Below are 19,756 nucleotides of genomic sequence, written 5' to 3'. Positions count from 1 at the left end.
ACACACCTTCTCTTCAGATTTTAGGTTGGTCTGAGAATGTGGGTTATCCAAGGACATAGTTTTAAAGCTGCTTAGTCTACAGCTTGAGGCTGTGGATGGGCTATTCACTTAGACATGCCAGCAATAAAAACTCATTTAAATTCTTATTAACAACTTTGGTGAAGTCTTCAGTAGGTAGAGTCACTGCAGCTCAGTTTAAGTCAGTAGAAAGACAAAATCTCTGTTCTCCCTTATTTTGCAAGGACTCTTCAATTTACTTTTTTAAAAAAAATATTTCAAATGTGGGAATGTGTCACTCTCATTATTTCAAGAACATGAGAAATAAGTTAAAGGACAGGCACAGTCATGCCTGCTGAAGCTGTTGGGAGTAACTGGAAGAACACTTAACTCAGACCATCAGATATTTCGTTCCACAGCTCCCATGGGTGAGTGCCAGGGCCTTTTGCTCTAGTCCTGCTGCCAATAGGGATTTTAGTTTTTTTAATTGACATTACGGGGAGTTAAGTCTTCACTCATAGTTTCTCCTGGACTCCTCTTTTGCTGATAAAGGAGAACACAGTTGAGTACTGATGAAAATTGCCCTCCTGTTTTGTTTCCCATATGTTGTTGCATATGTATATTCTGAGGTTCTTCGCTCCTACGGAGAGTTACATCCAGAGACCCTATCAGTGAACTATACCATGCTTTGAAACTGAGATATTCTCTTTTATTCTAGGTCTTATGGAAAATTGCGATGCACTTCCTACTGCTACATTGACTCCACACAGTGTCGATACTTCACATGAGGGGAGTGGAGGCGGGTAGCATCCCACGTGTAGCGGGTGCTAGGTGCTACTCTATCACCTATCCAAGAAGGACTGGGACAAAAAACACCCCACCCACCTCTGTGAGAACAAACAAAGACACGTCATGCTGCTGATGGCCATTTTGAGATTTTTTTTTATAAATTTGTGAGATAGGACCACTGCATCCTGTCTTAATAGAGAAATAGATGTCAAACAGTGTGAGCCAGTGAGACTTTCATGCGGCTGAGGATGGCAACTTGCTCTCAATCATAAAAGCAACATTAAAATACTGGAAGCTGTGTTCCATTAACCAGGAATATTGTGTAACAATTACCTCCACTTAACACTGTTAAACCCAAATATACTCTCTTCAGGGGTTTTGTCTTTAACCCTTCTCTGCATAAACACAAAGCGTATCTTGGATGCGGTGTTTAGAGGGACTTTCCCTTTATTACAATGTGAACTTAGCAAGTGCTGTATCCACAAGAGATTACTTCAGCTACAATAAGGTTACCAATACTCCTTCATTGGTCAAAGGAGTTAAAGTTCTTTCAGAATCAGCAAATCAGCCAAACAAGCTCGTTAACATCACCTTCAGGCCAAGGCGTTGTCTGTGTGTGTCTGTGCACTACAAGCAGTCACAGGAGGCCTGCAAAACACAATACAAAGGACAAACTGGACAAATAGACTGTGAAATAGCCAAGAAGTTCTCTCCCAGGAGAAAATCAGACAAGGAGGGAAGATAAAGAAGGAACATATTTCCATATTTTTCTCCTCTGTGCTGAGCTGGCTGGGCTCTGCCTGACCCCAAGGGGCTGGGACAGCATCGGTTCCCTGCCTGAAACCATGGCCGTGTACACATTGTCTTCATCCTGGTGTCCACACTGGAAGGTCTTTACATGTGCAACCCCTTGTCCACCTGACCATCATCATTCAATTCCCAGTTACACCCTGTCCTCCCTTCCCCTCTGCCACTTTCTGTTTCTGCTGCCATGTACCCCAGTGTGTGTGCTCACTTTTGTGTTGCCGTAAATCAGACCTCGGAGTAGTGTGTTTATGGATGCTCAGTCGTGCTGTGCACTGTACATGTGGGTGTTGTTTTTTGGGAAGGTTGCTCAACTATATCAGCTCTGATTGGAGTCAGGGTAATTATACACTTATTTATTAGCAAGTAGTAAAGAGCCAATTTCATATGGAAAGCATATTAAATGTTATGTGACAAAGAGTCTACAACAGAAAATGAAACAAAGAATGTGCAGAATTCAGGACTAAAAGCCTTAACACTAGGCTTTGTTTTCATACAAGCCACTCTTTTCTGCTTTGTGGTAAATGTTGTACAGGACTGTGTGAAATGTGTGAGTTACCTGTGCTGGTGACAGCGCTGCAACAGCTGCACTGACACTGGCACTTCTGTAGAGGTTAAATAAAGGTGGACATTGTGTTGTAATGATAATGCATTAAAGCAATCAAGAAATACATGCAACTTTTACCACCTGCCTAGAAGACTGTAACTATGCATGTATAAAGTGATACTAGAAATCACCAGTTAACAACAAAAAAAGAAAGAAAATTCGTGTACTCTTCATGACTGTCACTTACCTGGGCTATTTATGTTGCTATGAAGCCAAGCCACCAGCATTTGTAGCCCATTTCAACAGTTTAATTTTTTTTTTTTTAACTGAGGTCTTAATAAAAGGTCAAGGAACCACTGGAGCAAGAAAATTGCCACAAACTCTGGAAATCTGGGCACTAGCACAGCTGCCTTTTAATTTCCTGTGCTTGTGCAAGCAGCAGGTTCCAGCAGGTATAGGGTTGTTGGGAGGCTCTCGAGGACAGACACGCTCCCAGCAGCATGTCCTGCTGGCCATCCCTCCGGCTGAACCTGTGGCAGCATCTGCTGGGTGTTACTATCCCTTGGGCTTGGAGACACTTCATCTAACTACTCACCTTCTCCAAGGAGTTCATCTCAACCTCCCAAAAGGCTGGAGTCTCCGAGAAACTTGGTAATTCCAGTGGCCTTTCACCTTCGGTTTTCAGTTGAATCATTTTGAATTAAAATCTCCTACCTCTGAAGGACATTGGAATAACAAAGCTACGTGCATGGATTGTAGGATATGTAAACAGAAGATGTGATCACCCAGGTAAAACTGTACTGTGCTGCACATGCTCAGAAAGGGGCCTATCAGTCTGGTCAGTCTGAGAACACTTACAAAGCGTGGATTTTAAATGGACAAAGCAATGTAAAATATAAGGAAACAAAACAAAAGTTTCATACTACTGTTACTGTCTTGGTTCCCTCTGCTGATAAAGCATGAAAAAGACACCAGGCAAGGTATAAAATATATACGATTTAAAATGGTGCAAAATAAATCCTTTGCCCTCATTTCTGACATACCTGATTTATCATTAATTGGGTATTCTTCATCTGGGTTGTGCCTGGTCTGCTGCAAATTGTCTTCCCTCCTTCTCTGAGCTTCTTAACACATTGTGCCAAGACTGGTTCAAAAGTTAATTGGAACATTTCAGCTCATTGGACTTTTGTAGCAGCAAATGCTTGTGGGAGAGTTTTCTAATGATTAGTATGCAACTCTAGGCAAGTACAAAGCATTATGCCATGCACTGTATTAATGTATACAAAAAATCCGGCTTGCACTTAATATACAATTAAATATATGTCATTACCTACTGCCTATACTAGCAGCTCATGTCAATAAATCATGCTACCTTAGTTCCCCTATGTCCTTACTTTCCCTTATTTAATTTTGGGTTTAACAACATGTTTTTTAAATATAATTACCTAGTTTAAGATGCTGGGGAGGGAAAAAACCCCTCTTTTCCCATGCCTGCTGCCTGTCCCTGCCTGCCATGGGATCCGGTTCTGTGTGGGCACAATGACATGCGCACAGCCTGGGAGTGTGACTGTGCATTCCTGCTCCTGGGCTTGCCGCTGCCTCTTCCCCAAACTGACCCCTGCAACACACCATGGGCAGAACAGCTCCACTTCCATTGATTTCTGGCTGGAATCTGCAATGTACTTGTTTTTAATAAGGCTTTGGGCTGTGGTTTGGGGGGATTATCCCCTCCTGCTACCCGATAATGTATTTACTGGCTGCTTTGTAATTTTGTATCAGAGGCTGAGCTGATGTCTGCCAACCAGAAAGCAACAGCCTCGGGTGCTGGTGGACAATGGGAATGGTGGTGTTGGCACCTGGGATTTGGATGCTCCCAGAAACTGGCACCCAGGCTTTGAGAAGAGGGCCCTGCCTTGCAGTAGCAACCTGTGAGTCTGTTGTCCCAAGACTTCCGTGTATAACAGGGCGTTCCAGAGACGGCAGTGCTGCTGTCCCCAGGGGAAAAGGAAGTGTATTGACAGACAGAGAATGAGTGAGTCTGTTTTCTGCCTGTCCTTTCTAAAAACTCAGCTTCTGTGACACTCACCTTGCTGGCACCCAAATGCCTACGTCATTTCCCCCTTCCCTTCAAACCATTCAAAATCATAGCTGTCAAGGCTGTCCTTGGCCATAAATCTGGCCATGCACCTCATCTCCTTCTTTCTTTCTTCTTATTTCCTCTAAAGGCACCAAAGTTCATAACCTTTGAAGCCTCCTGAAAACTCTGCAACACCCTTGCTGCTCTGCTGGGTTTCATCACCTTCTCTTTCAGTGTCTCACGCCATCCCTTTTCTAACATCTTCTGCTTGTGACAGCCCTGCATATGTCATAGCAAAGCACCTTTAGTCATGGTTCTTACCTTCTAAAAATTGTAGGGTGCATTTCCCACTTCAGCCCCACTCACTTGTACGAGAGAGAGGGGATTGGTGGTTATCCTTAAACTGCAAGTGCCCAAGAACAGTCACTGTCCTTGAGCACCAGCTGTTTATGAGGAATAACAGTAATAAGTCCCCAATTAGCTGCTTTTGGGGACAATTCAATAGACTTGGCTGCCACATACACTCAGGAGATGCATTTTAAAAATATGACCAAAATAAACCCAAGAGAAGGAAATCAGTGCTGTGCTGTGGTTCTTTGATGATATTTAAGTCTATCACACACAATGCTGCAAGATCTTTAAAAAGCTGTTGGAAAAATCATGTTTTAATTCACAAAGGGTGAGACAAAGAGAGCGCTTTCTGATAGACTTTCAAGTTCTTTCTCTGACAGCTTTTGCCTAAGGAAATGGATATGTCAAAGCAAGGGTCCCTTCCCTAGAAACCATTCCCTTGCAAGGAAAGCACAGAATCTTGGGCTATTGAACTCTGCTACAGGCAACATAAGGTACTGGCAACAGCACAGACAACTGATGAATGTAAAATTTGGATCAGGAATTTGGATCAGAGTAACTGATGCTTATTAATCTGGTGAGAGACTATATAACTTGTAGACCATTAGAGCACTGCCAGACCTTAATCAAAGAGAAAAAAGGAACAAAGCCTGAGCAAATGAGCCATTTGTGTCTTTAATGAACATAGTCAGTGAAAAACCCCCACAATATTAATGTGTCCAGTTACATGCCCGGAAATGTGCCCTATGCAGAAAGCTGGTGTCAGTCCAGGGTTGAAAAGGCCAGAACAAAGCCCGGGCACATGCTTTCATTGCATCAGTAATTACTGGGGCATTTAGGACGATGGCCCTGAACCATCCCAGCCAGGGAAGGCTGCATTTGAAAGGGTAGCCAGGGCAAATTATATTAGAGGAGTGTACTCCTCATGGAAATTACATTAGTGGCTACTTCCCTCCCTCTGTCCCCCACAAAATCCTGGCACTTAAAAGGCACTGAGTTATAGCCCTGGCCTTTTACATCTTTTAATTCACTCTGACAGTTTCCCCGAGCATCTGAGGGAGGGTCCAGTTTGGATGCATAATCTTCTCCAGTGAGAGAGAAGAGGGTTTAAACACATGTATTTTGCTGCAGCCTTCCCACACACTACTGAGCAAGTAGCCCTCCTGCATGGAGTTCTGCTCAGGATTTTTTTGGAAAGGAGAGGGAAGAAGAATGATGGAGCTGAACCCATCAAAGCCACTGATAGCAAAGCCAAGGGATTGCAGGGAGCAGGAGCCACTCTGGCCAGTGTGGCTGGGGTGGGAAGGGGCCTCATGTCCATGTGGGGCATCATATGTGCATCAGGGAATCTCCTGTTCTTTGGGAAAAGCTGTGTGCAGTGCTGTCCCCAGGGTTAATGCTTCTGGTGGTATCTCCTGCAGGAGACAGGAAAGGACAAAGCACTCCCTGAGCTGTTTTGCAGGTGCAGCTGGGAGCCTGCCTGTATGTGATAACACAAACACAGAGCTTCGACAGAGCAGGAATCTGAGTTAATGGCACAATAAATCAGCCAGGAGGAAGAGGAGGTAACATTAACCTACTCACACAGCAGCATGCTTAGTATATTTAGAAACTTGGCAACTGATGATCCTCTCTTAGCTGGTCTAAAGTGTCACCATTTAATAAGTGAACAAACTGACATCAGCATTAAATTCAAGCCCATGGCAAGACATCTTTGACCCTTGTACCAGGTGTGGAGGAAGCTTTCAGTATTCATCTTGAAGAGGAGTCAGAGCCCTGTCAGGGTCCGTAGCACCCTCTGTAGGGCAAACAGGGGGGTGGGTGTTGATCGTTATTCACTGTCACTCTCCTGGGAGGAAGAGACACACAGTGGAATTCCCACTGAACCACTACTGAGTGCTGACTTACAACGTGGAAATGCAGGCATGTAACACTTATTTTCCTTTGCCTTCCTAACCAGAACATCCCCAGTTTGGTGGAGCAAGCAGAGAACTGCTCGAGAACCCCATCTGTTCCCCAAACCCTTCATGGGATCCCAGAAATTCTTCAGTGACTAATTTTGTTTGGATGAGAAGAGGTACCATTGCTCCCTGCCCTCCTCATTTTCAATTAGCTATGTATCCCTGTGAAACTCATCATACATGAGTTGGGAGAGGCTGTGCTGAGCCAGTCAGACATTTCAGACAGGTTATGTTTGATGCTTCCCATGCCTTCCTCTCAGAGGTTATTTGATGGACAAATGGAAATATAGAGGAGCCTGGCAACCCTGATGCTTCACAGGAAAGTAATTTCTTTTACACATTTCCACGGGGTTTGACATTTTACCTACCTGGCACTACTGCTCTGAGGACAGCATGTGCCAAGAAAGAGAACACTGAGGACTGCTCAGGTTTTGAGTTGTTACCAGATTTAAAGGGTAGGATGACTGATTAGAGGGGAGAAACAGAACAGTTCAGGCAATTGAAGTGTCCAGAAGTGGCTGGTTGAAATGTGTGTATTATGGCCCAACATCCACAAGGAGACTGGTTGTGAAATACAGTAAAATGCTGGGCTTAAAGTGTGATGCCACCGTACATTCAGACAAACCATCATAAACCACGAGGTGGCTATAGTGACAAGTTACTCTTTTGCTCTCATTTGAGCAGAGATTGGTTGTCAAACCCAGCAGCAGCCGCAAAGCAGAAGTGTGGGACCAGTGGGGAAAAGCTGGTAATCTCACTGGTCTTGGTGGGCACAGTGAAGGGCAGAGAGGCTTGCACTGTGCCAGGACTTTTTGAGCAAGACAATGTCTGCTGTGAAAGGCTGGGGGATTACAGCATCTAAATAAAGCTCCAAGAGCTGTACCTGCTGCTGCCTGGGGTCAGCAAGCTCTGCTTTATGCTGCCTGAGACCGAGCTCTTATGCTAACTTAAGGATGTCAAATATTTGTCCTCTGCTCCATACTATCGGATTATTTGATAAGCAGTTATGTCCTGTAGGTTTATCAGGGAGTAACCACGTGGCAGGGAGGATTAAACTGCCGCGATTGGCCTATGGAACAAACAGCTTGGCATCAGAGAGTTTGCACTGGGTATTGGCAAGCAAGAACGAGCCCTAAGGACATGCAAATAATGTGTTTATTCCTCTCGCTTTCAGCAGTCAAGTATCTGTCAGGCCATTTGCAAGGGGAATCCCCTGCTCTCCCTGCACTGCCCTTGTATTTTTGCAGCCCTGAGGATGGTGGGGCTCCAGCTGCAAGGTAAAGAGAGCTAAAGCTTCCTGCCAAAGCCCCCCAAAAGGCCGTGAGGGGGTTTCTGCAGCACTGTGGGGGTGATGCCGGCTGGCTCAGGTCTCTCTCTCTGCTTGCAGCACCCATATCCACGTTTCCCGGCAGGGTGGCCTGCTTGGTGAGTACATCTATATTTGAAGACTGAGGACTTCTTAATTTCTGCTGTCACCACGGCAGATGAATTGCATCGGGATCTGGGAGTGGAAGGAGTTCCCCCTGCACCCTCAGCACCTGTGGCTCAATGAAGGTTGTCACTGAGGCTGAAGGACACACGCCATCAGCTGTGATTTACCAATGTGGTTATGTATGTCTTATGTTTATTTAGTGATATAAGCCAAGACAGCTTTCCAGACCCTCCCTTGGTTTCACCAAACTTTGAAGCCCATAAGAAAAGTTCTTTAAGGCAAGACTCCCTCAGCAGACGATTTTTTTGTCTCTTTCTGTTTTAATAAAAAGGTGATAACAAATAGCTATTTTTGAAAAGCTCTATTTGTGTAGGAATATCCTGCTTTTATGTGTTCTTAGGCATCTCCATCAATAGAGCAGAGAGCTGAGCCCCAATTGACACGGTCAGTAGGCAAAAAAAATACGAATGTGGACAGACAAAACCTCACCCTGGATGGATAAGAGCTACATTCTCACCGGCTGTGAACATTGCCTGATGATATAGGGTTTAAGAAAATCTAAATTAATATTTAATTACTTTATCCAAAGCGGAAGAGCTTGGACAGGAGGGAGTCCTATTTCAGGAGCGTGGTCTGGATACATGAACTCTCCACACAAGACTGATACAAGTAAACAAAGCTATATGAGGAAACTTCTGGGCTGGGTGACAAGCTGGCTGTCCCAGTGCTTTGAAATAGCCCAGGGTTTTCCCCAGATTCTGCCCAGCGGCTGGTTTGAGCCCCAGGGGAGAGCAGCCTGCTCAAGGTGACTGATGAAGTGTGAGGCGGGGATAAGTAACAGTGACTATTTATACACAGAGTGCACTGTAGATTGAAGGTGAGAGAATATGGATCCTTAGAAGACTCATGGGGAAGAAAAGGGAATTTAGCAAGCTGGACAGAAGAAAATAAATTGTGAAATGTCCTGGCACGATCCACTGAGTGACTGGGACATTCAGTACATCCTGACAAGGGGAGAAGCACGTGCCAGAAGGTTCCTGTGCCTGGCTGGCACATCTGCTGAGGCAGAACTGTCAGTGCCTCACACCATGGCCAGGGGCACAGAACTAAGCTGTATGTGGGAGAGCAGGCCCCTTGCTCTTGATGAGGAGGTTTTTGGCAAGAAAGCCTCTCCCAGCTGCCCCAGGGCTCGGAGGGGCGCAGGTTTCACAGACAGCTGCAGCACCCCGCTGCACAGAGCCATGTCCTGCTCGTGGGGCAGAGCTGCTCGGCTGGTTTGGGAGAGCTGGCTGCTGCTCACTGCGTGGTGCGCTGGGCTCAGCCAGTGCCAGTGCCTGAGGCCACAGCTCTGATGTCACATTTGGGAGAGAGCGAGGTGGGCAAGGGGTGGCAGCACAGCAGAGGCTGCACTGCCCAGTTCCTCCCGCTTGCAGGAAGAGGTTGGGTACCAGCTGCTAAGCCAGAAAGCAAGTGGAAAACTATGACCTATAGGAAACTATGTGAGGCACGCCTGGTCTCTGAAGACTACAGATGAGCTGGCGATACCAACACTGGAAACAGATGCTAAACTGATTGGAAATTATTTTGGCAGAAAGCCATAGCTGGAGCAGGAGTCCTGGTACAAACAAATTGATGCAAAATGCATTTGAAAGTCTCAGATATGTTTGATTTTAGGAAAACAGCGAGCCATTCTCTCTTCAGCATTGCTGTAGGACTTCGCACAGGCCACACACCAGTGCATCTTGCTGACAGCAGTGAGGTACAGGCAGAGAAAGCAGCCAAATGCCGCTGGTTGGCACCAGGACTCACCAGGGAAGCAGCATCTTAGTGAAGCTTCTTGGCTGGCAGCTCTGGAAGGATATGAGCATTACCATCTCAGCTCCTCCTGCTGCAGGTGGAACTCCTGAACTCATGGTGACATCTCCCTGCAGCCGTGCCTAAACAAGAAAGACCCTGGAGAAATTTTACCAGACCTTGCAAGCCGGGACACCAGCAAAGAAATACAGGCTGGTAAAAGGTGGAGGCTAGGGGAATGCAAGAACACAACAAAAGCTGGAAAAGCCCCTTTCCCTAATCCCCAAAGTTGGGGGTTGTGCCTGCAGTGCCATCAGTGCAGCTTCTCTGGGAACCATCCCCTCACAGGGGTAGGGCAGGGGAGCCAGATGCTTTTTAAGGCTGATTTTTTTTAAAAATGGCAACACACAAGAAACAGATCTAAAACATGTGTTAAGACACAGGCGGAGTGGAGTAAGTATCTGTTCATTAAGAAATACATTTGGGTCAATGTATTGAAATATTAGGAGAAAACACATGGTGACATCTCGGACAAAAGCTTTCAGATGGAGAGATGCTTAGCTTGGTTGCACCAATGTCTGGAAAGGTCTGATGCACTGCAGCATCTCCTGCAATTCCTTTTCTCGGTCCTCATACTTGTGCCTGATTCTTACTCTACCAGCTCTCAAATTATAAAACTTTTCTCCACATGGCTACAATTCAGGGAACAACTTTGCATAAATGTATTAAACTGATGTTTAAAACCTGTACTCCAGGTTTTGCTGTGGTGCTGAACTACGGTCCCATATCATGCATTTTATTTCCTAGAGGTCAGCAAAAGCGCATGTCAGCCCCATGCTGCGCGCAGACTAGCAGGGTTTCCAGCTGGGCTAAAAAGAAACCAGCCCCCTGAGGGTTTCACTCTGCCTCAGTGCACTGGTCATAGCTTTGGTGCCGAGCTTGCACTGTCTTTCCCTCTTAAAATCAGAAAATATATTTTTTATCCATACAGAAGAATCCTAAGGAAAAAAAAATATTTAAGGATATTTTGGTTATTACTGAATCTAATGTGTCGTCTTTGACCTTTCCATTTTAATAGCAGCACCTGTGTGCTCCTATGAACCCTTCATGTTCAGCACACCATTTTTTTATTTAGAACCATGGATCTAGATTCCTGCAGGGACAGGAATTTAGCAGCCACTATGACATCTCCTGACCTTTACTAACAAATGTGGCAGACTTTCAAAGCGGGGGCTCTTTCTGCAATTCATCTGGGATCCTGTAATGGCAACAGATTCACTTTTCTTAATCAGCAGAAGCTGCAGCGAGGTGGTACTTGCCTGGGAGGTATCTTGTGCATGGGATTTCTATCAGAATATGTCTGTGCAGTGCTGCTGGTCTGTGTTTGGCTGTTCAAGAGAACGAGGCATTTTGCAGAGGGAACTGACAACTTGTGCTCAGTCCTCACTGAAGCAAGTACAACTCTTGGCCTTTGCAAGGATGATGATCTGGGGCCAACTGCAATTAGAAGGATTCAGAGTCTCCTGTATCCCATGGGAGACAGCAGCTCTCACTGAGCAGTGCTGCTGCAACAGGATACATGCACCCCATCCTCCCCCTGCCACAGGGCTGGTTAGGCACAGGCAAGGGCTCTTCTGCAGCTGAGAAAATGCCTCTGCCACAGCCCAGATTTCTGCCTGGTTGTTGCCATTTAACAGAGGGACTTGCCCTTGCTAGAGAGACACAACTGGGGATCACAGATCTGCTGTCAGGCCCATGCTGTCTTTACATGGAGAGAGAGAAAAAGTGACAGGAAAGGGATATGTTACACCCACATTAAGGAGCACCAGTCCTTATCTGCATCTCAAGATGACCACATGGGAGTTTCTGAAGTCTTTGAAATCGCTGTGGAAGAGATTCAAGTCCAAGGACAAATGTAATTTGAAAATACAAATTCCTCTCACACTGCCCTCTCACACTGGGTTTTTTAACTACAATCTTCACATATTTACACTGGCCAAGGACCCACAACCAGGTGCCAGACACAGCTTTTATTCTTGCAGTCTAAACAGGCTTCATGTGTGTCAACATTCTTCATACAAAGATACATACAGGAAGTTTCTGTGAACCAGAAACATACTGGTTTCGACTGTTCACACAGTACCCATAACAGATGCAGTCCTGAAGAGCACTTTAGGCCCTATATTGTAATAAAAGAAACAAAATCCATGCAAGGAGAAAACGAGATTTTAAAACATGCTTATTTAAAATAAGTTTATTATAATGAAATAATATAAAAGTCTGTCAAAAGTCTTAACAATGCTCCAAAAGAAGAGACAGATGCTGTATGATTTGAGAGATGATGCAGACTGGAAACTTCAGAGTATTTCAGACTGAACTGCTTATGACAGCACAATTTGTGCAAAGCTTATGCTGAGAGAGGTGATCTGGTGGGCACGAACAAGCCCTTAGAATTCATTAAATTTAAAGTGTGAGGCAATATACCTTCTCTTCATCTCCAAATGTATTTCAGTATGTATATATTTTAGTATGCAAAGTAAGGCTTACATTAAGCTTAGCTTGACATTGATAAAAATGTATGCCCAAAACTGGCTTGAAACAAACAAAATAGGAAAGGACACCATAAAAGCAACCTGCCTTGGTTTTCAGTTTAATTATTCTATTCCGGAATGCAATTTATTAGTTTAGTTTCAAGCAGACATAAATCTCAAACTTTCAAAATGGCTTTAAATAAAGGAATCGACAAGTTTTGGACCCCTTGAATGCTGAAATGAAAAAGAAAGTTAACACACTTAGTGTTAACCAGAAATCAGGAAATGAAAACAAGGAAGTTTTATATTTAAAAAATCCAGCTTTAGCACATCTGGAGTATGTGGGGGAGAAATCTTACACCAAGAAAGGGATATTAAAAATGACAATCAAAGACTACATTTTGAAGAACTGCATGCCAGTGGGATGGTGCACGTGTGTGGAAGTGAAGCACACACTTACGTCATAACTTCAAAGCAAGTGCTTAAATCCTTGTGTCAACTGTGAGCAGGATCAGCTCATGGCCTGGGTTTGCTCAGAGCCAGTAAGTGCACTAGGACACCCCTCCTACACGAGGGAGGTTTTATATTGCCTGGAGCATGCAGAAGGTTGCAGGGTTTGTTCACCAGGGGGCTACAGAAGGTAGCAACCAGGCATGAATTCAGTTATTCCCACCCTGCTTGTTTTGTTTTGTTATCTGCACTATGCAGGCAAGAGAAGAAAAATAAGTAAATTAAAACAACAAATTACAACAACAAACCCAAAAAACCTTGTGCTTTCATTCCTATGAGGCAGAACACCCGAGTCTGCAATGTCCCAATTTACACTGCCTGCCAAGGAATTCACATCTGATTTTCCAAGTTTGTATTTGCATGCCTTACAAAACATCCTGCTTTGCTCTGACAGCAACAGCTCTGACAGCAAAGCAGATGACAATGGGTAAAAAAGGAAGGACCAGGTGGGGAAAAAGGTCAAGACAGCCAAGTAAGAACACGCTAATGATCTTTCCTGGCATCTGAAAGGCAGTTTAAGCTTCCCTAAAGGTGTCCACAAAAGCTGAAGTGACAATGAAAACAAACGGTTAGAAGGCCCAGCATATGGACATACATAACACTTTTTTCTGTAATGGCCCACATCCCTTTGCCAAAGCAGGCTGCAAACAGCTGGGGCAGATTTTGGGCATACTTTTTACATGTCCAGCCAACCAAGCGACTCTTCTCAAACTATGAAACATCTTCAAAGCAAACAGCTGTAACTTAAATCATGATGATGCTTTACAAAAAGCTTGTAAGTGAAGGTACATGGCCCTTGACTTTAAGTGCATCTGTTAAAGGGAGATCCACAGCACAACAGTGTCAAGACAGGATGTTTCAATGACTCCTTGTGTTTACACTAAAGCACTTGAGTGTGCAGTTCATATTCTACAATTGTAATGTCACAGAACTTCAATATGGAACTGAGTATGGTGTCATAAAATAGCAGAGGGGGCTCCAGAACATAGCTTGTTTTAAAAAAAATAACAACAAAATAAATAAATAAAAGTGTCCCATTGCTAAGCAGAACTCAACTGAAATTGAGAGCTCTGCTCTAATGCCAATGACAAAGATGTGTTCAGGATCTCTATTCAAATATGCTGACTGCAACTATTCAGTACTAGATAGCACTTCTATCAGATTGCTTTGGGATTTACCCTGTCTCAGCAAGGATGCACACTGCCTGTCTCATACGCTGTATCAGAGTTCTATGCTCAGCTATACGAACTTCACAAAAAGCAGCCTTACTCCCCCCTAGGGTAAGACTGTGATTACTCTTATTTCACCTTGGATAAGTAAAATCCCTGAGAATATGCAACTGTTAGACATTGAAGGAAACAGCCAAAAGCATTTCTAAAGGAAAGGGATGCAAAACTTCAGACTAGCGCAATTGAAGAAAACAAAGCAGTTCATGTGAAGTATACAGAGCCAGGGTGCTGTTATCTGAGAGTCATGTGGATCTCTATCAGTGTGCAGGTCAGCTGTTCATAAATGTCAGCCATTAAAAAACACAACAAAGAAAACAACCCTAACTAATCAACAAACCAAACAAATGAAACAGAAAACCTTCTCTCCAATTCTAAATTTGAAGGCCAAAAGTTAGTTGCTTGTTCTCTACAATTATTCTAATGAAATGCCATCCTCTCTGCTTGCCAAACTGACACCACAGGAAAAGACAGTGAGTTGTTTATCAGTGCATTTGCTTCTACTTGGTCGTCTGGCCTACTGCATCCTGAGAGGTGCAACCTGGAGTTCAGCTCTGCAACATGCTGCATGGGTTTCTTTCGCAGGGGTGGTTTGACTGAAAGGATGGCATTCAGAAGTCTTAGAAATGCTCAACATCCTGCAAGAACAGTGCATGGTGAAGTGCAAGTTTTGAAGGCAAGGAGACGTTGCTCAATTCCTTCTCTGCAAGGCCCCTGTTTAACAAGCACAGAGGGGTCTCCTGAAGCCACAGTCTCTTAAAAACATTCCCAAGCACCAATTCCAGAGTTCAGAAAAAACAACTTTACACAGAAGAGCAAGATGAGAAAGCCTGCTCTGAGGCAGAATGCCATGCTGATTAGAGGGTATGTTTTGTGGAACACTCTCCCTGCTTGTTGGATGACAGAAGCATGGTAGGAGTTAGTAACTGGAGCTAGTGGCCCAATGAAGATGTTCTTTGCCTACAAAATAAAGCCTCCTGACTTTCTGAAACAAATGTCGCATCTGCTGCACACCTAACTAACTAGTGGTTCTCCTACTTAAAAAACAAACCAAAACAAGACAGAAACCCCCAAAATACCTCCAAACACCCTAAACTGAATATGCTTTCCTGCTACTGGAAAACTTAAGAGCGAAAAGGAATTCAATTTTTGCCATGACCTGACAGGTAATTTCTAGAGAAGAGGGATCTCTTCCTGGTCTTCCCATAACCTAGCTGACATTCTGTGGTAATGTGATCTCCATTATCTTTCCAGAGCATTCAGCTAAAAACTGTTACAGTGAAGTTTCCCACAGAACAGCTGAAAACCTTGAGGAAACCACACAGGGTGGAAAGTTGGTTGTTCTACTACAGGGGTGATTTCTTTGGATTCATGCTTAGAAGCAGCAGACAACTGAATACCAAAGGCTCTCAGCTTCATTTTTAGCACCGCGAGTAGTGAAACAATTGAATAGAGCTTTGGTCAAAAGTTTTGACTTTGTACTCACACATATACTACTTAATTTAAGAAAATCCAAAAAACTAAAACCTGATTTTTTCTGATCCCTCTAGAGTACTGAGGAACTACAGATGGGTAAAACTCAGAGAAGATGACAGAGCAAAAAGTCACACTATTTAAATAGTCTCTTGGGAATCTGGAGAGGTCCCAGCTGACTGGAAGCTGGCAAGCATTGTCCTGATTTTCAAGAAGGGGAAGAAGGAGGACCCTGGAAATTACAGGCCTGTCAGACTCACTTCAGTGCCTGGTAAAATCATGGAAAGGATTATTCTGGGAGGTATTGAAAAACACCTGAAAGACAATGCAGTCACTGGTCACAGCCAGCATAGCTTCATGGGAGGGAAGGCCTGCTTGTTGAAACTGATTTCCTTCTACAACAAGGTAACCCACTTAGTTATCCAGGAAAGCCAGCTGATGTAATCTTTCTGGACTCCAGCAAAGCTTGACACTGTCTCTCACAGTATCCTTCTGGACAAGATGTCCAGCACCCAGCTTAATAACCATGTTACATGATCAGTGAGCAAGTGGCTCACGGGGTGGGCGCAAAGGCTTGTAGTGACTCTGCTGACATCAGGCTGGTGTCCTGTCACTAGTGGGGTTTCACAGGGCTCCATCCTTGGCCCTGTGCTCTTCAACATCTTCATTACTGACTTGGCTGCAGGACTGGAAGGGATACGAAGTAAGTTAGCCAACAACACTAAACTGGGAGGAGCTAAATTGGGATTCCCTTGAGGGCAGGGAGGCCCTGCAGAGAGAGATTGACACATTAGAGATGGGACTCACCAGCAGCATGAAGTTTATCAAGGGCAAGCGCCAGATTCTGCACCTGGGACAGGACAATCCTGGTTGTGTGCACAGAATGACGAATGAGATGCTGGAGAGCAGTGCTGCAGAGAGACTGGGGGGTCCTCATCAGGGGCAAGGTGAACATGTGTCAGCAGTGTCCTGGAACCTGGGAGGGGATTGTCCCACTCTGCTCTGCACTGGGGTCAGCTCACCTTGAGTGCCAAGGGCAGTTTTGGGCACCACAACATAAAAAAGACATGAAACTACTAGAGAGTGCCCAAAGGAGGGCCATGAGGATGGTGAAGGGTCTGGAGGGGAAGCCTTATGAGGAGGTCACTTGGTTTGTTCAGCCTGGAGAAGAGGAGACTGTGGGGAGACCTCACTGTGGTCTTCAACATCCTCACAAGGGGAAGCAGAGGGGGCAAGTACTGATCTCTTCACTCTCATGACCAGTGTCAGGACTCAAGGAAATGGCATGAAGCTGAGTCAGGGAAGTTTAGGTTGGATACCAGGTAAAAGTTCTTCACCCAGAGGGTGATTGGACACTGGGACAGGCTCCCCAGGGAAATGGTCACAGCACCGAGCCTGTCTGAGTTCAAGTAGCTTCTGGACAATGGTCTCAGGCACATGGTGGGATTCTTGGGGTGTCCTGTGCAGGGCCAGGAGTTTGGCTTGATGATCCCGATCCCTTGGGTCCCTTCCAACACAGCTATTCTATGATTCTATGAAATGTCTAATTAGAGTCCTGCTATCTTTCTTCACACAGTAAGTCTGATGTTGGGCTTTTCTTCACGTGTCATATATGTTTCTCAAAGGTCACAATGCTAGGCCCTTTAGAAAGGATCAAGTATTCAGTGTGCAGAGGCTCCTGTCACAGAGCAATGCAGGGCAGCAGGTCTGCAGTACATTCATTTTACTGACAACATTGGTTTTAGCCTAGAAAAAGCCAGCACTACTTCTGTGAGTATGGCAACACTGCCTTCTGTATTTAGGAAAACTTAGTAGTTCTAAGTACCTCACTAGCACAGTCTTCTCCCCTCCTGCACATGAGTTAAACTCAGCTCTTTGTACAAAGCCATCTGAAGCCCTAGGTCCACATAGAAACCTGCTTATGCCTTGAATGGGAGTCAGTAATTCACAGACAGCCTTCTGGTCATCACCACAACTAGAAATTTTGTCTCTAACCATATCATTAGCTAAAAGGACTTCTTTATTATTTTTAATAGGAGGAATGTTAAGGAACACATTTTTATCTGTATCACCAAAATGGGAAAAGGGGCAAATCTTACTTTCTTAATTTTCAGTCACTTCTAAATAGCTTCAAAAGCCAAGATTTATAATTGGTCCAATGTGTAATAGCTCCATCACAAATTCTAGCTTCCCCTACACTTTACTCATTTCACGTCCATTTTCACAAAGTTTCTGCCTATAATGGCAGTCTAGGAAGGATTTTAATGGTATCTGCTTTTCACATACTGGGAGCTGGTCAGGGAACACAACATCCCGTTTCAAAGGCTAGACCTTGGGGCCACTCAGACCACCAACCACATACACCTGTGGTGAAGATCTCTGTAATATTTGGATTAAAATATTTATTTAATTTAATAAATATTTATGTAATGCAAATACATTAACTATTTGCATTTAAAGAGCTTCAACCCAAACTGAGGGACAAACTCACTGCATTATAAGCTGGTGTTTAGCTGTCCTTCTCTTCTGCTACCAGGGTAACTCTCATTATTCTCCTACACCATGGCAGGGAGTGGGCACAGGGAATGGGAGAGTCAGAGCCATCAGCCCCTGCCTGGGTGCCATGCTGATTGATGACCCAACAGCTCTGCTGCACAAACAGGTCTCTCCTCAGCAGAGGCCAAATTCTCCTTGGCAGCAAAGGCCAAATTCTGCTCTGTTACTTCTATGAGGTGAAGAGAAGAGGAGGTGCACGGGCAGAAGAGAAACAGTCAGAAACATTAATCACAGACATAGTTATGACCCAGAGAGAGACAGTACCTCCACATTTAAATGCAACACAAAGGTAATGAAAAGATAAAAATCACACATACCCTTCCTCCAAAACACTCAACACCCTTCCCACCCGAAAAGATACAACGAACAGAAACAATGTCCCAAAACCAAAATGGAAGAAATCTTTGTTAACAGACACAGTCCCTGAATTTTTAAGATGTGGTCTTGCTGTAGTCATACCACCTCATCTGACTCCAAACCATGTACTTCATAGAGAGTGTCCAAGATATTTAGCTGCTTTTCCATGGCTGGTAAGTAAATGTTGAGGTCCCTCTGCATTCCTTTGTAAAATGTTTCTTCCTGAGGATCGCACTCATCTACAGACAGAGCTGCCACAAAATCTTCATACGTTGGAGCTGCCCTTAAAGCTAACTGGGAGAGGGAAAAAAGCTTTTAGATTTGCAACACAGAACGGAAAAAAGAAACCAACTAAAGCCATGAAAAGCTTCTAAGACTTCCCTCTTTGCACTTAGACCGCAAAGCTTTAATTCAATCATGCGTACATGCCTATGTTGAGAATTTTAACTAAAAGGGAGGCTAACTTCTTTCATGTTTGTTATTATTTTTGTTTAACACATCTTCAGAGATGCCTGACTTTTAGAAAGTGTCAGTGAGTCATATTTTGTATAAATAAATTGAGTACATCAGAAATTAATTAAATACAAACCCCAAATAAAGTATAGTTTGTTAGAGGAGCTCCCAACCCAGCATTACACACCATCACCAAATTCTCAACATGCTCTTTAGAAAGCTCTCTCCAACATTTCTGCTTCTCTCAGTTAAAGCCATGATTGCCTGGATGAGGTTTTCCTTCTTCCTTTTGTAATTTCAGTGATAATTTTCCAATGACAGACACAAGGGGGAGCTGCCAGACTGGATGAAAAATTTCCTCTAGCCAGTGTATTCTGCTTCAACTCATGCACACTGTGCTAAACCTCTCAATCATATTCAAAGAGAGATCAATCTTCAAAAAAGAAACCTCAAATCCTCATTTCTTCATTTAATAACCCTGCAAGACTGTGCTCAAAAGCACATAATTAAAAAATTGAGCATGCAAATGCAATCTGTCTGTTTCATCTCTAGAAAGCGGGCATCACCCTAAAAATCCACATAGTGAAAACCACAATCCTCACTTTGAAAATAAGGTCTGGCAAAGCAATCTACTCATTTTAATGCTTAGAATTTTAACACAATTTATTAACTACACACAACATAACATCACACGAGCAAGACCAGCAGCCAAGATAAATACTTACCGCAAAGACCCCGCGGACAACCCACCCATGGTGCTGCCGTAATGTCTTTCCATAAGCATTGTCTTAAAGGAAAAAAAAATTAAAAATCAAGAGAGAGATGTATGGCAGTTTTAAGTTTGCATCAGAAAGAGAACTCAGAGCTTAGAAATGACTATTCAAGGACATATTCTTGC

The 19,756-nt window shown here is 44.1% G+C and overlaps 2 protein-coding genes across 2 annotated transcripts in view; one reads left to right on the top strand and one right to left on the bottom strand.

Annotated features, from left to right (window-relative positions):
- Positions 1–891, top strand: part of COLQ (collagen like tail subunit of asymmetric acetylcholinesterase) — a 38,253-nt gene extending 37,362 nt beyond the window's left edge. The window contains exon 17 of the mRNA XM_069005817.1: positions 716–891. Coding sequence (XP_068861918.1) covers positions 716–785 — 70 coding nt within the window. The 3' untranslated portion in view covers positions 786–891. The remainder of the gene's footprint in view (positions 1–715) is intronic.
- An 11,083-nt stretch (positions 892–11,974) lies between these two features.
- Positions 11,975–19,756, bottom strand: part of PLEKHA8 (pleckstrin homology domain containing A8) — a 31,410-nt gene continuing 23,628 nt past the window's right edge. Inside the window, exons 13-14 of the mRNA XM_069007211.1 lie at positions 19,584–19,645; positions 11,975–18,699 (exon numbers count right to left, since the gene is read on the bottom strand). Coding sequence (XP_068863312.1) covers positions 18,502–18,699; positions 19,584–19,645 — 260 coding nt within the window. The 3' untranslated portion in view covers positions 11,975–18,501. The remainder of the gene's footprint in view (positions 18,700–19,583; positions 19,646–19,756) is intronic.

This window comes from Aphelocoma coerulescens, chromosome 2 (assembly GCF_041296385.1).
Source record: "Aphelocoma coerulescens isolate FSJ_1873_10779 chromosome 2, UR_Acoe_1.0, whole genome shotgun sequence".
Taxonomy (NCBI): domain Eukaryota; kingdom Metazoa; phylum Chordata; class Aves; order Passeriformes; family Corvidae; genus Aphelocoma; species Aphelocoma coerulescens.
This window is presented reverse-complemented; position numbering and strand designations above follow the sequence as displayed.